This window comes from Ammospiza caudacuta, chromosome 3 (assembly GCF_027887145.1).
Source record: "Ammospiza caudacuta isolate bAmmCau1 chromosome 3, bAmmCau1.pri, whole genome shotgun sequence".
NCBI lineage: Eukaryota > Metazoa > Chordata > Aves > Passeriformes > Passerellidae > Ammospiza > Ammospiza caudacuta.
Window position 1 is genome coordinate 36759453 of NC_080595.1, and position 16858 is coordinate 36776310.

Genomic DNA, 16858 nt, shown 5'->3' on the forward strand with positions numbered 1-16858 from the left:
TCCCAATAAGGGCAAAGGTCTGACCTTTTCCCCCAGACAATTTCCTTTTTATAATAGCAGGAAGACCCAACCAAGCAGTGAATTTCTGTGGGGATTACTGCACTTCTTGGGTGGCTGATAGGAGCTGGCCTCTGGCAGGAAGCCATGCTATGTACTCCAGAAATGCAGTGCATTTCAGAGGTTATTGCCTGCACATTACTGCCGGGCAAGTGAACGCTCCAAACACTGGAACAAATTCAAATGTCTTGAAAGGAGATATCTTCCTCAGCCCTGGCATTCGTGTGCCATGGCTGTAAATTACACCCAGAGTGCTCATTTTCTTTTTAAATGTGTTCTCATCTTGTAATAATTAATGGTGTCAGGTTACTGGTGTGAAAAAAGCCTGACTTTACAACAAAGATGGATTAATGAAGTAACAGTCATGGCTGGAGTAGCAGCAATAAATTGTTAGAGGAGTGACACACCTGAAGCAATACTTTCAAAGGCCTTAAATTATTTAAGTTTCAATGTCCCTCATAAATATTAGCTTTTGTTAATATTTGTTTCTGTGTTAAAAATGGAAGTAAACAGCTCTGGCAAGAACAAGTCTCTTGCTGATGAGCATGGGTGAATAGTGTGCCTGCGCTCTCCAAGACATCCTTGTCTTCCCCAGGGATGACAATGTTCATCTGTAGGTCTCTGGGCTTCTCTAACTGGGGATATGACATTCAAACCCCACAGACTCAGAAAGGTCTAGAAGCCATAACACTGAGCTCACAGGTCCAAATATCTGTTTTTAAAACTGTTATGAAGTGAGGAACTCTTGAAGATGGCAAAATGGAGAAAAAGCAGAGTAAGCAATTTCCACCTATGATAAAATTTTTTATTTAATCCATTTTAGTTTTCAATATCATAAGGTATGAAATGGAAGAAGAAGACAGACGAAGCCCTGCAGATCTATTGGGAGGGAAGAAAATTCCATATAAAACATTGGGAAACTTATTTGATGTCAAAGAGCACTAGATCAGGCTTTTGGAAACCATACCAAAGGGCAAGGCAAAGCGAAAAAGTATATTTGGTTAATTTATAATGTGTCTGACAAGAGATTCCTAATCACCGGCATAAACTGATATAAAAAATTGACTGCTGATATCAATGAAATTAGATCACTTTGTAACTGATGAACACTCTGTATGCATTTCCCAATACTTACAATCAAATAATTATGTATTGTTAGTTATTGTCAATAAGACTGATGATTGATGACAAAAAAATCCTCTGAAAATTACAGGAATTCTGCCAAACACCAACTCAATTCAGACCATACAGCAAAACTAAGACTGAACCTTTTTGTAAAGCAAATAGGACCTAAAGAAAAGACACTAAAACCATTGAGAAGCTTCACAATTAAATAAAAAACATGATCTTTGTCCTTGAATACTTTGTATTCCAGACTAGAGATTATCTTCGCTGTATTCTCATCATGGCCTCACACTCTTCCTTTATCTCCATCAAGGCTTTCATCAGGCTGTGATCTGTCCCATGGGTCACCTTCATAATATTATAGGCCTTTAGGAAAGAACAGAAAGAGACGTATTAGTCATTGTGCAGACCGTGCAAAGGGGCTGGACCCTGGAGCAGGGTGGGATGCAACAATTGGTCCTCAAATGGCTGGCACCAGGGGGCTTGAATGCATGGAATTGCTGAAATAGGAGTGAAGCATCCTAAAGTGCATGGTCCCATCCTAAAGTGATTTGTCCCTGACAAAGAAGGAGGCATTGACACGTTATTCCTAGGTGTTCAAACCCACAAATATGTTGCACAACTGAGTGTATGGAATAGCAGAGAGAGCTCATTTTCCACTGAGACATGAAGGCCGTATCAAGATTGGTCAACTACAACAGTCAAGGTTTTGATACATTTTTTAAAAGATGACAGTGAAGTTCATGATGTTAGGAGCCTGAAAGTACTGTAAAACTAGAAATGGATTAATGCTTAACCCATGGAATAAAGTACCTTAACTCTTTCAGGAGTAACTATACATAGCATCAAACAAATGAGGACATTTATAGTTTCACTGTCAAAAGGCATGCAGGGGAATGGGTCTGTGCTGCTTTTGCCAGGGACTCTTTTCTCTGTGTGTTTGTCATCTTCTACTGCTGAGCTAATTTATGCTTGCTGATGTTGCCTGTAGTGTTGCTGATTTCCTGCCACACACATGTCTGCAATGCTCTTTGCCCAGCTCCTGTTTAGATCATAATTTTTCATATGGCATTTCTGCTTCTTCCTTCTATTAAATTCCTCCTGCAAGGAGGGAAGTCCTAGATGGAAGCTGATTCAGCATTTCTGAAGATAGAACAAGGGAGGCAGTAGTGTACTGGCAGGAGAAAAGATCAGAGATTTTTCATCATCCTAAACCAAATAATTGCAAAAAACTAAATGCAGCCTATGTTTCAAAGGGTTCCTTGTCCAGTAGATGACAAAATTCAGCTAAATTGGCTTTGAATCGCAGCATTTCTTCTTGGGGAAGAAATGTTGAGGAGGAGGCCTAATTTAAATTGGATAGACAAAAGTAAATATATATTTTTGTGGAAGGAATGAATGAATGAAACCCTACTTCCAAATTATGAAGACTGGCAGGCATATGAAAATTCCAGCACAGTTTATTTTTGCGTCAAATTTGTTAATTCTTAAAAGAGGGAGGCAGCACGGAATTCTAAAAAGAGTCAAATATATTTTAAGCTACCACAGTGCCCTACCACTAAATGATAAAATTTACACAGCTAAAAAGAAAGCTGGAAAAACATTTTCATTGCTTTTAGAAATGGCAAAGAAATGTGAAACAAAATCAGGAATGTGAAAATTTTTAACATGCAGCTGAACCCAGACTAACTAGAAGGGGAGAAGATCACCCTAGAGCAAAGTGGCTGGGTGAATTGGCCCTGGATCCTGATATTGGTGCACAGTGCTGGCATGACCTGTCTCAGAAAGCTGATGGATTTATTGTGAATGATGCATGCTAAGAGCTGTGCATCTGGATACATCTGAGTGACAGTCCTGGGGCAGCTGACCTGGATCTTCAGCCCCACTACAGGATAGAGGTCAGGCTCATAGTGATGGACTTGGACCCTGACACCCTGAGATGCACAGTCAGAGATGTCTGTATAGATATACCTCCATTAAAAACCAATAATCCTTAACATCAAACCTAATCTTGAGTTAATGCTACCATTGCTGCCTTTCTCCCACCTCCAACATTTTATTTCCACTTCTTTTCTTTCATAAGTATGGCAGACAAAAGCACTCAGTCTTTATACGTTTGTTTCCTTGGAGGAAATAATTTTTATGCAATGCACCATCTCACACACTGCTATACGAGTCAGAACTAGCTGCATCAAAGTTAGAGCAGCAATGACTTGAGTAATCCCTAAATTCAACTGGTATTAGGCTATGTAGCTGTTTTGGCAAAGGTCAGTGCAAAACTGGGGATAATTTCAGCTCCAGTGCAATGAATTGTTTTACTGGACAGAAGCAGGAACATGTGGGTGGGTTCTCTGTCCACTCCCCTGCTCCCAATTCCACAGCTCACCAGCAGAGCTGAGGCTGAGCAGATTTGTGTGCTCTGTGTGGTCTGTGTCTCCCAGCTAAAAGAGCAAATGTAATTTTGAAAATCTGCAATGGCAACAAAGGCCACGGTGTCATCAGCTACGCCTTGAAGAATATAAACCCCATTAGAGCAGAGGAAGGGCTGCTGCTCCCTGAGTGTAAAGGAGGAGCAGTGCAGGTGTTTGTGCCTGATTTGCCGGGGGATGGGACAGGATCCCCATGGCCATGGCTGTGGGGAACCGTGGGCAGGTGCAGGATGGCACAGCTCTGTCACAGGGAAAGCAGGAAGCAAATGGCCATGTGCCAGAGTGGCAGGAAGTGTAGACTAGTATTTCAGAGGGAATATCTGTGCTTTTCCATCTTTCTTGATTGAAGAGTACAGGTTGTTAAAGCAGGCACAGGAATACTATCAATGGCAGCTGGTAAACAACTCAGTGTTTGAAGCAAACGCCTAGAGAAGGGATTTCTTCAGTGTTCCTGTGAGACCTGGGAAGGATTTTACCCCAGTTCCTGTGCTTTTTGCCTCCACAACAGGGAATTCTATAAGAAGGGAAGTCATACAGTACCTGTTGTAGATGTTCATGAGACAAGACAGCCATACCCATCAGCTCATGGGGTACAAAAGTACTCCCATGTCCATGCCATGACAGGCGCTTCAAATTGTTTTTCAGACTGGGCTCCAGTTCCTGTGTTTTGCTGACAAAAGCTTTCCAGATCTATATCTCAATCTGCCCTCTACTAGATCTTTCATATATATGTATATAAATTTAAAAATAATATGTTGGTTGTAAAATACTACCTTCAGTTTTCATTCCAGTGGAGTATTGCCTCTCTGTAAAACTTCTATTTCAAAATCTAGCAAATAAGGTTCTGCAGGGCCTAATATAAGTTTAGGGGGTGATTTCTTTCTAATGGCCAACTTAAAGCCCTCAACATTATTTAAGCCTTCTTCAGGGTTGCAGGGCAGAGAGCTAAACCCATAGGGCCCTAAGAGCAAGGTGGTTAGGATAATGATTCATTTTTTTGTGGCACAGAGAGCGGCAGTGAGGGCTGGGCTGCAGAGCCAAGCCCTGATTTTAACAGAGCATGTATCTGCTGCAGAGGCTGTCAATCCCCAGCAGCTCTGAGGCTGTGCCTGATTAAACAGGATTTAAATGTGAGGTGAATTCCACTCAGATCCCAATTCCTCTGCACCTTCCATATCCTTCTTCCTAATGCCACAGTGAAATTAGTCTGACGAGGGTTCCAACAGGGCGCTGCTATTCAGTGTCAGAGTGTATTAAGAAGAGCAATGAAGCAGAGAAGGTAATCGAGTTTCTGCTCTGAGCATGTGGCATGCTCTGCTGACACATCTAATCACAAAGGGGCAAATTGCGTTCTCATATAACTCTAGGACATTATCTGAGTAATATTAGGAATCACATCCTTTAGTCACAACAAACTGGGAATTATATCTTCCTCTAATTTGTTCCGGTGTAGAAAGCAAGGAAGTGAATCAGTGGCAGAGCTCATCTGAAGAAGTTACACAGAGAAACAGGATGGCAAGAAGTTCTTCCTCCTCTCAGCTGTGCTCCCAGGGAGTGGGAGTTCAGTCTGTCCTTCTCCCACACTTGGGTGAAAATGGGGAGGCTGATAGGGAATGGGCAAAGCCATGACAAGATTCTACACCTCACCTGTAAAGCACTCACTGTGTCCTTGTGGACCACCAATGGAGCCTCCATTACAGGCTCACTGAAGTAGGAGACAGAAGGACAAGCAGCACCTTAATGTCCCTTTGCAGAGAAAGAGGAGGTCCACAGCCTTGAAAAGGTTTCTGTGTAAGGCATTGCTCAGTTTCCAAGGAATCACAGTGTAGCAATCTGGCTTGCAATGGGCAGCTTCTTCACCAAAAACATATAAATCCCCATTGCAATGTCCACCTTCACTGACCAGCAGCATTCATTTGTCTCTAGGGGAATTTGCTCCAGTTTAATCTAATGCAGTATCACATTAGAAATGCAATTAGAACAATGCCTGTTGATATAATTGTGGCAGTGTCAATCCAAACAGAAGCTCCTCTGACTGGAGCCTCATTCCACTGCTAAAAGGGAAAGCCTGAATGTTTGGAAATGATAAATATTTTGGGGGAAAGAGCAGAGGGATTACCTGGCACATGACAGATATATGACATACTTCTGAATAATACATAAAATAGAATTGATTACTCTTCTGCCTGCTTTATAATGATCAGAATTGGCTATAATTCAAGTAAAATATATCAAGTGAAGATTTAAGTTATACCAAGACTTAGCAAGAGTGGCATCATATTGAATACTAATTTATTACTTCAACAAATGAAAATTATTCAGCTTGCATCATTAATCACTGAAGAGATATGGGGGTTGAAGAAAAGGTAAGTACTAAATACTAACACCTAGAGAGTCATGAACTGATGTTATCTTTATAGGGGACCTGGGCAGGAGGGGAACAGCACCCCTCCCTCATCTGCAGTGGAGACACCCATCCCCTTCTGTCCCAAGCAGCTGCCACACAGCACTTCATACAGCATGGACACGAACTGAAGGGAATGTAAAGCCAAATTCTTCACTTCTTTCCAACACTGGTGCCAGAGCTGGACCTGCTCCTGCCCAGCAGACACAGGCAAGCAGCTGGGCCAGGTGGGGTTTGGCAGCACCCAGCAAAGGCAACCAGGAGCTGGGTCAGGAGCTGGAGGGGAGCCAAGAGCCAGCACAGGGAGCCACAGGGAGCATGTAGTGTCTTCAGGGCAAGCTGATCACAGGACAATCAATAACATAAGAGAACGAGACCTTTCTGAGGGAAATTGGAGGCAGCACATCTTCCAGGGGGAGCAAAGCACCCCAGCAGTGATTGAGGGCTTGAGATGGGAGGCAAGATTCTACATCCTGAGGACATGTTGCACATGGAAAGGGATTATTTAATATACTTAAGATGATACTAAAAGCAATATAACAGCAGGACAAATAAGAGCCTGAGGTACAAGGAAATGAATATAAAAGTCAGCTCAGGTACAAGAGGGATGGCTTACAGCTGAAATGTAACTAACAAAGCACAGCTGCAAAACCAGATCAAAGATGATGAACAACAAGAAATACAAGGGATCAAGGGACATGCCTGTTGATTTCAGTGTGGCTCACAATTTAAAGACAAAGTTTTCCAGCCTGAAATCACAGAACCTGATAGGGAATAAGGAGGGTAGAAACTGCAGTTCTCCTCCTGCTCCTGTCCTTTCAGTGCTCTCAGAATCACTTTGCTATGGAAATAAGGAACATATGAAGCACTGAGATAATTTATCTCTTCAGAACTAAAAGTGATTTTTCATCCAGGCACCTCTGAGCTATCAAACTGTAATTAGCTGTGACTGATGCCGGGGAATGTCAGTGCCTGAAATGCTGTGCTGAGCAACAGTGACCCATCACCACACCAGCTGCAGCCTGGGGAAACACCACTGCTGGAAGAAGTGGTGAGGAGCATCCAAAGGCACAAGGGGGAATCACACAGCAGGGAAGCAAGGGAGCGGGATAGAGAAAAAATATTTCACCATCCTGACCTGTTTCAAGGTTTCCAGTGCCTGAGGAACCATGCCTTGACTGTACTGCAGTTTGCCCACTCGCATCAGCTGGACAGCCCTCAGTGGATGGAAGCCAGGATAATACAGTCTGTAGAGGAAAAAGGAGGAAAATGTGTCACTGTCAGCTCTCATCTTCACAGTCACTGCCTCTGCAGAGAGCTATTAGGGTGGGACTGCAAAGTCATTGTGAATGTTAATAAGGTACTCAGAGAAAATTAGCTGCAATACTGAGAAGCATGTAATACTGAGGGGAATTAGTAAATTATTACTCTCCATCCCAGAGGAATCCCTTTAACATGATCCCATTAGAAAGTGACGGCAGTGGGATTATTTAATTTGTTACTGTCGGATAATACAATAGCATTTACTGTAGTTAGTGTTGCAAACAGAGGTCCTTGACAATCTCAGGTCTCTGGAGAGGCATAATTTTAAGAGGAAGCTTCATCAGGGAGTCCAGTCTTAGACTGTCCAAGATGAAGGAGTGGGACTGCAGTGAAAGCAGGTATGTAACATCATGACCACTGCTTCTGAGGGTTTGTATGCTGCTCCCTGTTGCATAAAAAGAACTGTTTCTGCACATTCAAGGAAACATCTCAGACTTGGCTTGTTCATCTACACAAAGTCTCTGCTAGTATGAGGATACCTTCCTGTTCTTAATTAATTTCAAAGAAACAGAAGTTTTGTTAAAAAACCCCAGAATGATGCTCTCTTTTTTCTAGGAAGTAGATGGAGAGTGGTGTCATCATTAATTGCTCTCAGGGTGCTCTTGAAATGTTCATGGCAGCTGCTCCACATTTTTAAATTCCACCGATCCTCGGCTCATCATACGTGGATTGCATCCCAGCCCTGTTCTGGATGAGCAGATCATTATATCTTGAAGAAGCAACTTGGGAGCTGAAGAAAGCCATGGATGCAACTTGCCTGGAACTGGCCATCAGGAACCATGAAGTGAAGGGACACACTTGGAAGTTAAGTTACTTACAAAAGACCTTATCTATTTTTTGACTAACTATACCAGAATCATGGAATAGTTAGGGTTGGAAGAGACCAAGAGTTAGGGTTGGAGAGCATCTGGTCCAACTCTCCCATCAAGGCAGGGTCACCTAGACCAGGTAACAAAGGAACTCATCCAGGTAGGTTTTGAATGTCTCCAGATGGAGAATCCATTCCATGGGTGGCCTGTTCCAGTGCTCTGCCAACTTCAATGGAAAGAAGTTCGTCCTCATGTTTTAGTTTATGGTTGTTGCTCCTCCTCCTGTCACTGGGCACCACTGAAAAGAGTCTGGCACCATCCTCTTGGCACCCTCCTTTGAGAGGTTTAAATGCATTAATGAGATCCCCTCTGAATCTTCTCCAGACCGAACAGGCCCAGCTCCTGCAGTCTCTCCTCACAGGAGATGCTCCAGACTCCTCATCCTTTTTGTGGCATCCACTGGACCCTCTCCAATATCTCCTTTTGTTTCTTGTGCTGAGGAGCCCAGAACTGGACACAGCATTCCAGATGTGGCCTCACCAGGGCTGAATCATCTCCCTCAACCTGCTGGCCACTCTTCCTGATGCTCCCCAGGACACCATTGGCCCTGCTGGCCACAAGGGCACTGCTGGCTCATGGACAGCTTGTCATCCACAGGAACCCCAGGTCCTTCTCCACAGAGCTCTCTCCAGCAGGTCGGTCCCCAGTCTGTGCTGGCACTGGTGGTTCCTCCCCATGTGCAGGACCCTGCACTTGCCCTTGTGGAACCTCACCAGGTTTCTCTCTGGCCCATTCTCCAGCCTATTGAGATCCTGCTGAGTGGCAGCAGAGCCTTCAGGTGATCCATGACACTCCCCCAGTTCAGTGCCATCAGCAAACTGGCTGAGGGGGCCTCTGTGCCACTGATAAGCAAGTTGGATAAGAAAGGCCCAGTATTGATCCCTGGGGAATGCCAGAGACTGCAGACTATGCAAATGAAAGAATAAAAGCCTTAAGCACAGCTCACCAGAGACAAACATCCTACTTGATCAAAGAGCATTTCTTTTCCTCAAGTACACCAGCAGTTGTGCTTGAGCAGTGTCTAAAAATACAAAATGAGTCACAACTTCAGGAAGAATTGCCAATAAGCTTTCCAAAATCTACTTTTTGAAGAAAATATTTTTTTGGGTTTATGCCAAATCTATGATCATCAGAGTTCAGGATAACTATTAATGAATGATACCACTGCAGTCAGGAAGACACTTAAATTTGCATAAATATGATTAAATGCATGCTAAGACATTAAATGATGTAAATTGGTACAATGTACAGAAATCTTCTGATAAGTCTGCATGTAAATTAATAAGTTATCTTTCTCTGTTATATTTCCCTAATAAAAATGCAAACACAATTAAATACAAGTAATTTTTTAAATGGCAGCATATCTGGCTGTCCTTATAAATCTCTAATTAGGATGTGTAAACATAATGAAAAATGTTTTCATACCCAAATTCCCCTATTCCACTGATCCCACGCAGTTTCAGTGAAGACATACAGAAATACATGGAAAGCATGCCTGGCAGGATCTCAGCAGCAACAGCTTTTGATCTGCCAAAGCCTCTCATGAAACAACAGAAGCCAATTCCTCAATGAGAATAATCCATCCTGAATTGCCACAAGCACCTCCTGCTCAACCCCCTTGTGGGCTGCAGTTCAAAAAGGCTGAAAAGTCAGCAGACAAGAGAGAAGAAAAATGATAGCACTTATCTCAGTCCACTGACCACTCAGGAACTTCAAGGGTCTAGTTAAAAAAACACTTGGAAATTATCAGTAGGTTTATTTTTAGAATTTGTTTCTGGTTATTATATCAACATGGTGCTATCTGATACTAGTGAAATAGGGAGAAAATGCAGAGATTTTGGCGTGAATTGATGAAGAGTAATAGAAATTCCAGCACTAACATGGACACAAATGGAAATAATGAGCACATGAACACCTTCATAAAATTGAAAAGAAAATGTATGTGTGATTACACCCTTCTTCTCTCCTCTGTGACTGTTGCAAAGGAAGGAGTGAAAATGGCATTTCCTCTCCTCTGTGCCACCCAAAGGCCAGGATGTCTGGGGAAGGATCATGGCCACAGGAGAAGGTGGACAGGGAGACAAAGATTTTTGCATGAGATGATAACCCATCTCTGTAGGCCCCATTAGACTGTTTCTGCTGGGTCCTGACAGCTCTGATTCCTTTGCCACTGTTCTTTCACAGCTGCTTCACATCTTTGTCATTCCACACCTTTATCCTTCATCCTATTAACCATCTTTTTAATCTTCCTTTCCTCACCCTTCTGAATAACTAGCCCCATTCTGATACCACCACAAAGAAGAAATGTGGGTCCTGCCTCACCTGCAGCCAGATGAGGGGTGGCAGCTCAAGCAGGAAACTCCAGGCTGTGCTTTAGCTCATCAGTGCCTGCTGAACTTCACACAACACAATGTGGGTCCATCAGAATTCAGAATATGCCCTTCCATGCAAATGTGTTTCTTTCTACAGATCATGCATTCACCTCCAGTCACTAAAGGTCTAGGATTGTGGTATGTGCAATGCCAGGGAAAACAGGCAGCAATTCAGCAATGTCAGGTACACAGCCCAAACTACCAGCCATAAACTAAAGTAAGTGAAAACTTAAGATGAGGACAGAGAAGAAGTAAAATGTGTGAAATGAGAAGCCCTGTGCTCATAAATATTTACAAAGCTGTTTTACTGAGCTGATTTATGCTCTCATCTTATGCATGTACATAGTTCCATTTTGCAAGTCTTAAAACTGGCATTTGGAACAACTGTTTATTTTCATATTCTGGAATAAATCTATTAAACTACTGGAACACTGTTTATGGAAGGACATCCATTGAGTGAGTTTACTAGAGAAATCTAGGCAGCTTGCAGCTCTTCTGGGAGATGTGCAAGGGGGAAGATGCTGTTGGCTTCTTCAAGACATTCCTAGGATTCAGTATTATGAAACACTGGCATGACAGAAAGAACGAAGCCATTTCAGGCACTTGTGGGCCAACTTATTATCCCCGTGCATTGCTCTGAACAAAAGCAAGTGGATATATTTAAGAATAAGGAAGATATTTACCAGCCAAGGAACTGATACCTAAAGACTGTCAACAAGAGACCAAGATAACTATAGAGAAATACATGCTGTAAAACATGTTGCAGCTTGGGAAGAGTAGGATTTCAATCTGAAAAGGATTTTATGAGATTTATGAGGGCCTGAGGGACAAGAAGGGAAACAGTAACATACTGAAAGCTGAAGTAAGTAAGAATAGTTCTGTGGAGTGATGCTTCCTTGCCCTTGGCACTGGTCAATGCCCAGTAGATCACTTGCAAGGAGAGATTAAACAAAATACAACTAACAAATAAAGCTGCGCTGTAAACAAGACGGCTGGAGGAGGCTGAGAAGGAGCCGTACATTTTGTACCACATCCTCTGCTTTTATGAGGCAGCACAGCTTTGTTCCCATCTATGCCCAACAGCATCCATGCTGGCCTGTTCCTGCAGCCTGCCCTCCTGCCTGTCAGCTGGCCCCCCCAGCATGGTGTCACCTGCAAACCCCACAGAAGTATTTTCTGTTGCCTCCTCCAGGTCATTGGAGTTAAACAGGACAAGTCCCAGGACAGACTCCGTGGCACCCCTGCTGTTAGTGGCATCAAGCAGGGGACAGACAGCCCAACAACCATGGCACCCCCCAGGCAGGACTGTACCTGTCTAGCTCTCTGCTCACCTGGGCCACAACACCCCGCCCTGCATGCTGGCTCCCTGACCGTGTCAGCCCAGCAAAGCCAGCAGGGAGCACCCTGGCCAGCTCTCGGTGCCTGTTCTGCAGGTACCCGTCCTGTCTGATGGAATTGCAGGGGGCACACGCTCTCAGGTAATCCCTGGCTCAGTCCTTATCCTGGGGTGTGCCTGCCACACTTCATAAAGAAGGCACCACCTAGCTAACTATTCAGAACCACAAATGAAAGCTATTTCCCAGTATTCAGGTAGCTTGCACCAGTGCTTCACTGTTCCAAGCAGCAGCAGTTCCTGCATTTCATTCCCAAATGAAAAGGATACCAATTTTCACTCAGCAAAGAAATGGCCTATACTATGTAAAACAGTAGCTGTTTCTAAGGAAATCCACTGCTCCTCTTGGTAATTCAGCCTCAAGGTTTGCCTTGATTAACCCCCAGAGCAGTCACTATTCATATACTTTATAAAGAAAAGTATTTTTTTCTTCATTCTGTGTATTAGCTCTGAATCTCTTGTGTTTCATGTAGGGAACAGTGTAAAAGCCACAACCCTTGACAAAATTTAGCCAATTCCTTCTATTTCTTAATAATGTAGTTCCATTAATTCCACTCAACTGATCTCAAATTACCAGGTAAGCAGTCAGAGCTTTTGTGCTCCCTTGTGAATTAAAGCCTAGTATTAAAAAAAAAAAGAAACTATACAAAATCACTGCCTTTTCTGATGACTCATATGTTAAAATAGATGTCTCTACCATTCCTTGCAGATCAGTCTGTGGGGCTAACATTTATACTGCTGTCTTCAGCCTGATGTAATTAGAAGCAGGAGGATTTATAAAACCTGAAATAAAGGTTAGAAATGGAAATTTTATAATGTCTCTTTACTAAGATGACATGTAAAAGGTGAGGCTATACATAACTGTAAATTTGTTCTCAGAAGCTTTCAGTGCAAGTAAGTATGACACCACAAAAGACATAAAGCAGTTCCAGGAGCCCCATCCACACAGAAGGGATAATGAGGCTCCAGGGCTTTAGCAATGGCGGTAAGAAAAATATAAAGAGGAGTGTATCAGCCTCACAACAGAAATATACACCACAAATACAGCACCCAGTAAGTTCAACCTTCTCTTCTTTCTCTGACTTGTTCTTGATTTCTGAACTCCTCATTATTTGACTTCATTCATTAAAGCTGCTCACTGAACTGAAGCCTAGCAATGGGTTTTATGTTGTCCAGTTACTTGTTTTTTTCTTTAGTTAGTGATGTGAAACTGGTCAACTAATTCACATATTATTTCTACTCTTTGGCTGGGTTCTACACACATGAACAATAGTAAATATTTTTAGGAAAAAATTAGGGACAAATGTTTATTTCTGCTGAAAAGTACGAAATAGTCAAAGAAATCACATGCATCAGGAACACAAGACAGGTAAACCGACTACACTCATTTAGGAGTTTACATATCTTCAAGTCAAAGTCTGATCTGCATGGAATTTCACTTAGCAATTCCTGCTCCAGACCCAGCAATTTGAGGCTAAAGTAGTGCTTAAGAAGAAATGCTCTATTTATAGAAAGTAATCTTAAGCAGCTTTATACATAATGTGGTCAATTTTTTTATTTTTTAATGAGCACAAGACCTGTGCAAGAGTTTTGCCTGGAGGATTATTTTTGGAGAAAGTGGGAATGTGTCATTGATAATGGACTAGGTGACTGTTTTGAATGTTGACTATTCAAAACAGTCTGGTTGGAACTTTGGAATTTTTAAGACCAATATATCTGTATTAACCTGTGTAAAATATTTAGGTCCCTGTGAAAGCCTTCAAAAAATATTGGCCTGGCTTTCATGTTAATATTAAATTTTTAAATTAGATAATAATAATGTTAACCTGTTATTCTTTCTGTTTTTTCTTTCTCTTTCCCCCTCTCTTTTTTTTCTTAACAACTTCCTGTCTATCATGGATGACCAGGTAAGTTTAAATCAGTTCAGTACTTCTCAACTCCCATTATACCTTCTGCAGCCATGCTGTTTTTTGAATAAAAGGCTAAATCCTTTACCTCTGGCAGACCTGATATACTCCAGCTGCCCTGGAATGTTTTTTGTCCATTTTATCTCCCTATCACGGTGTCTCATGGAGACGATCAAAGCATCAGTGAACAGTTTAATTCTGGCATCAGACTTTACTATTTTTTCCTGGATTTGACCTCTCTCACTTGGATTTTGGGATCAGCTCCTCAGCACTAGCAGGGAGGTTTTCATGGAAGAAACCACTAGTGCACATCCTTAAAGCATTATAAAAATGCTTTGCCAGCAATGGGAAAACATTATTAGAAGAAATTTTATGCAGGGAGGTCTCTTACAAACTAAAGCAGCAGAAATTGCTTTCTTTGATTACTATGCAAAACTACTAATTATCCCTAAGAGACTTCTTCTGGTCTAACCAAATAACACCAGAAAATGGTCATCATTTTCTGAGCCAGCTGGGGTGATTATCAGTACAGATGTGCAGACCTAACACCTCTGATCAGAGCTCATTTTGAATACTTCATACTCTTATAAATATATCCTGGATGTATATTTTTGCAGCCTAATTTAAAGGTGCTTTCTCTCTCTTTGGATTGTTTTGTATTGGCAAAACTCTTGGTTATCCCCCAAGTATTGAGATTTTCACCAATGCCCACAACTCATGTATGAACCTCATCCTACTAAGCAGCAAAGTGCATGGCATGACAGTCTTTGTTCTGCACAGATAAGATATGGAGGCCCAGGCAAATGAAATAGTTTGTCAAATGCTGCAAGATAAAATCTCTGGGAATGTTAAACCCATGTTTCACTGTAGCTCTAGGATGGCTTTTGGTTCATGCAGCGTCTGGGTCTTGTGTTTGGGCTGTCTTGCCTACCTGTCTGGCTCTAACAATCCAAATGGGAGTAAACATAATTTTAGAGGCTAAACAGGCTTGCTGTATTTTGTAAATAAAATGTAGAGACAGTACCCATAGTTAAGAAACTTTTGTGCCAGACTGACAACTTATTTTTCTGTTTCTTTTATCTATTCTGTTGTCACTCAAGGAATGTCCTATTATTTCTGTGGAACAACTGCCTCTGGAAACTCTTCAGGATTTAGATCTGTGAAATAATGCTTCAAAATATTTTTCATCACATCTGCATCTCATATTGTTCCATTACTATTTGTTTCAGTAATTTAACTGATGTGATCAAATAAACAATCATACTTCTTAATTGACTGAATTCTCAAGAAATGTTAGCTATCCATCTCACAAATTATTTCTCTCTAGCTGCTGATCATTCTGCCATAATCCTTATGATGATAATTTATGTCACATTAAAATGAATATTGTTCCAGATGTTGTCTCTGCCAAGATTTGAATGATAACTCCAATAAAATGAAAAAATGGGATAAACTACAATTTTCATCTTGGCTCTTGATTGAACTCATCCACTTAAAAAGCTAACTCTCTCAGTTTGAACTGTCCACTTCAATGTTCTTTCCTCCTCTGATATTATGAGATGTTAAGGAAAGAAAGGGCGCCCAATCTGGAATGGAAACAGGAAAAGATTTTATAATATTGTCTCTTTGTCCTGGCTGAGCTTCAAAACATCTTGTAGCTGTTAGGATTTTTTTTTGTCCTAAATTCACCACTTCTGCAGATAAAGATGGCAGTGTGGGCTGTCACTGCAGATAGGAACACACTGTCTCTGCCTTGCATAACCGGGAGAGTAAGAGATTAAGATCAACAGTTTAGTTCAAGGATTTATAAAATTATTTTAAAAGCCATACAGATTGCATTGGGAGAATGCCAGAAAACACAAGAAGGGTAAGAAATGCAGCAAAGGAACAAAAGGAAAGCTAATTAAAGAGAACATGCATGGGAAGAGAAGGAAGAAACCGAAGGGAAATGTACACTAGAGACACTGTAATTTGTGAAAAAGATCTTGGCATCATCTTCTCCTCCAGCAATGAACCTCTGACCAGCTGTTGATGGTATGAAAAATGACTCACTTTCCCTATCTCTACATGCAGCTGAGAATACAAGATTGCAGGTACAAAACCAAGTTTAGACTTTGGTCTTAATCAGAGACCTACAGGTTTGCATGGTCTCTCTTCTTCATCCACAGAGAGTGACAGGAAAATGTAAAGCACTGATGGATCTCTGTGTAAGTCACTTATTACCTGCCTCTAATTGATTCCCTCTGCTATGACATGAGTCCCCTTGTATCTGAGCCACCCACATCTAAATACTGGTATCAGCAAAGCTTGTAGAAGTCAGTGAGTGTATATGGGTGTTCACAAGCTGCAGAAGGAAGGATGGAACTGGTGGCACAGACATCTTCAGTGCAAAATGTCTTCTCTGTACTCACCAGTATCTCAGATCACCTCAGAAGTCTGCTGTAATACAAAAGTGATAACAGGTTCATTTTTGACCACATCTGCCTTACAGGGTCACCTCTCTTTTCCTTTTTTTTTTCCCTTTCTCCCACCATGTTGTCACCTTTCAATATTTGTCAGGTCTGTGCTTTACCAGCTGCCATTTCAGTTTGTCTATAGTGTTGGATACAATTCTTGTTGTAAAAAATAATAGCAACAACAGCAACTGAATTAGCATTTCCAAAATTTAGTGACATTCTCATGCATAACTTGTTACCAGCATGTCTGAACAAGAACTCTATTACCTGACGTCAGATATCTCATTTAGACAACTAGCCTTACTCCTCCTCATGTCTCAGCTGTTCCATCTGTAAAATGACAATACTAATCTCTTTATTCAGTAGACTAATATGAGGGCTAAATACTATCATGTTTGTGAAGAGCTTCGAGACTTCTATAGGAAGATTCTGTAGGAGTTCAAAATATTAGCAATAGCTCTGAAAATAACGACAAATCCTTGGTAGGCTACAGAGTTAAAATGTGACAGCCAAACAAGACCAT

The 16858-nt window shown here is 41.7% G+C and overlaps 1 protein-coding gene across 8 annotated transcripts in view; it reads right to left on the minus strand.

Annotated features, from left to right (window-relative positions):
• Positions 1-924: 924 nt before the first annotated feature.
• Positions 925-16858, minus strand: part of SMYD3 (SET and MYND domain containing 3) — a 379837-nt gene continuing 363903 nt past the window's right edge. For all 8 annotated transcript variants that reach the window (XM_058800809.1, XM_058800810.1, XM_058800811.1 and 5 more), the window contains 2 exons: positions 7154-7262; positions 925-1548 (listed from right to left, as the gene is read on the minus strand). In XM_058800809.1, the coding sequence (XP_058656792.1) occupies positions 1441-1548; positions 7154-7262 (217 nt within the window). In that variant the 3' untranslated portion in view covers positions 925-1440. The remainder of the gene's footprint in view (positions 1549-7153; positions 7263-16858) is intronic.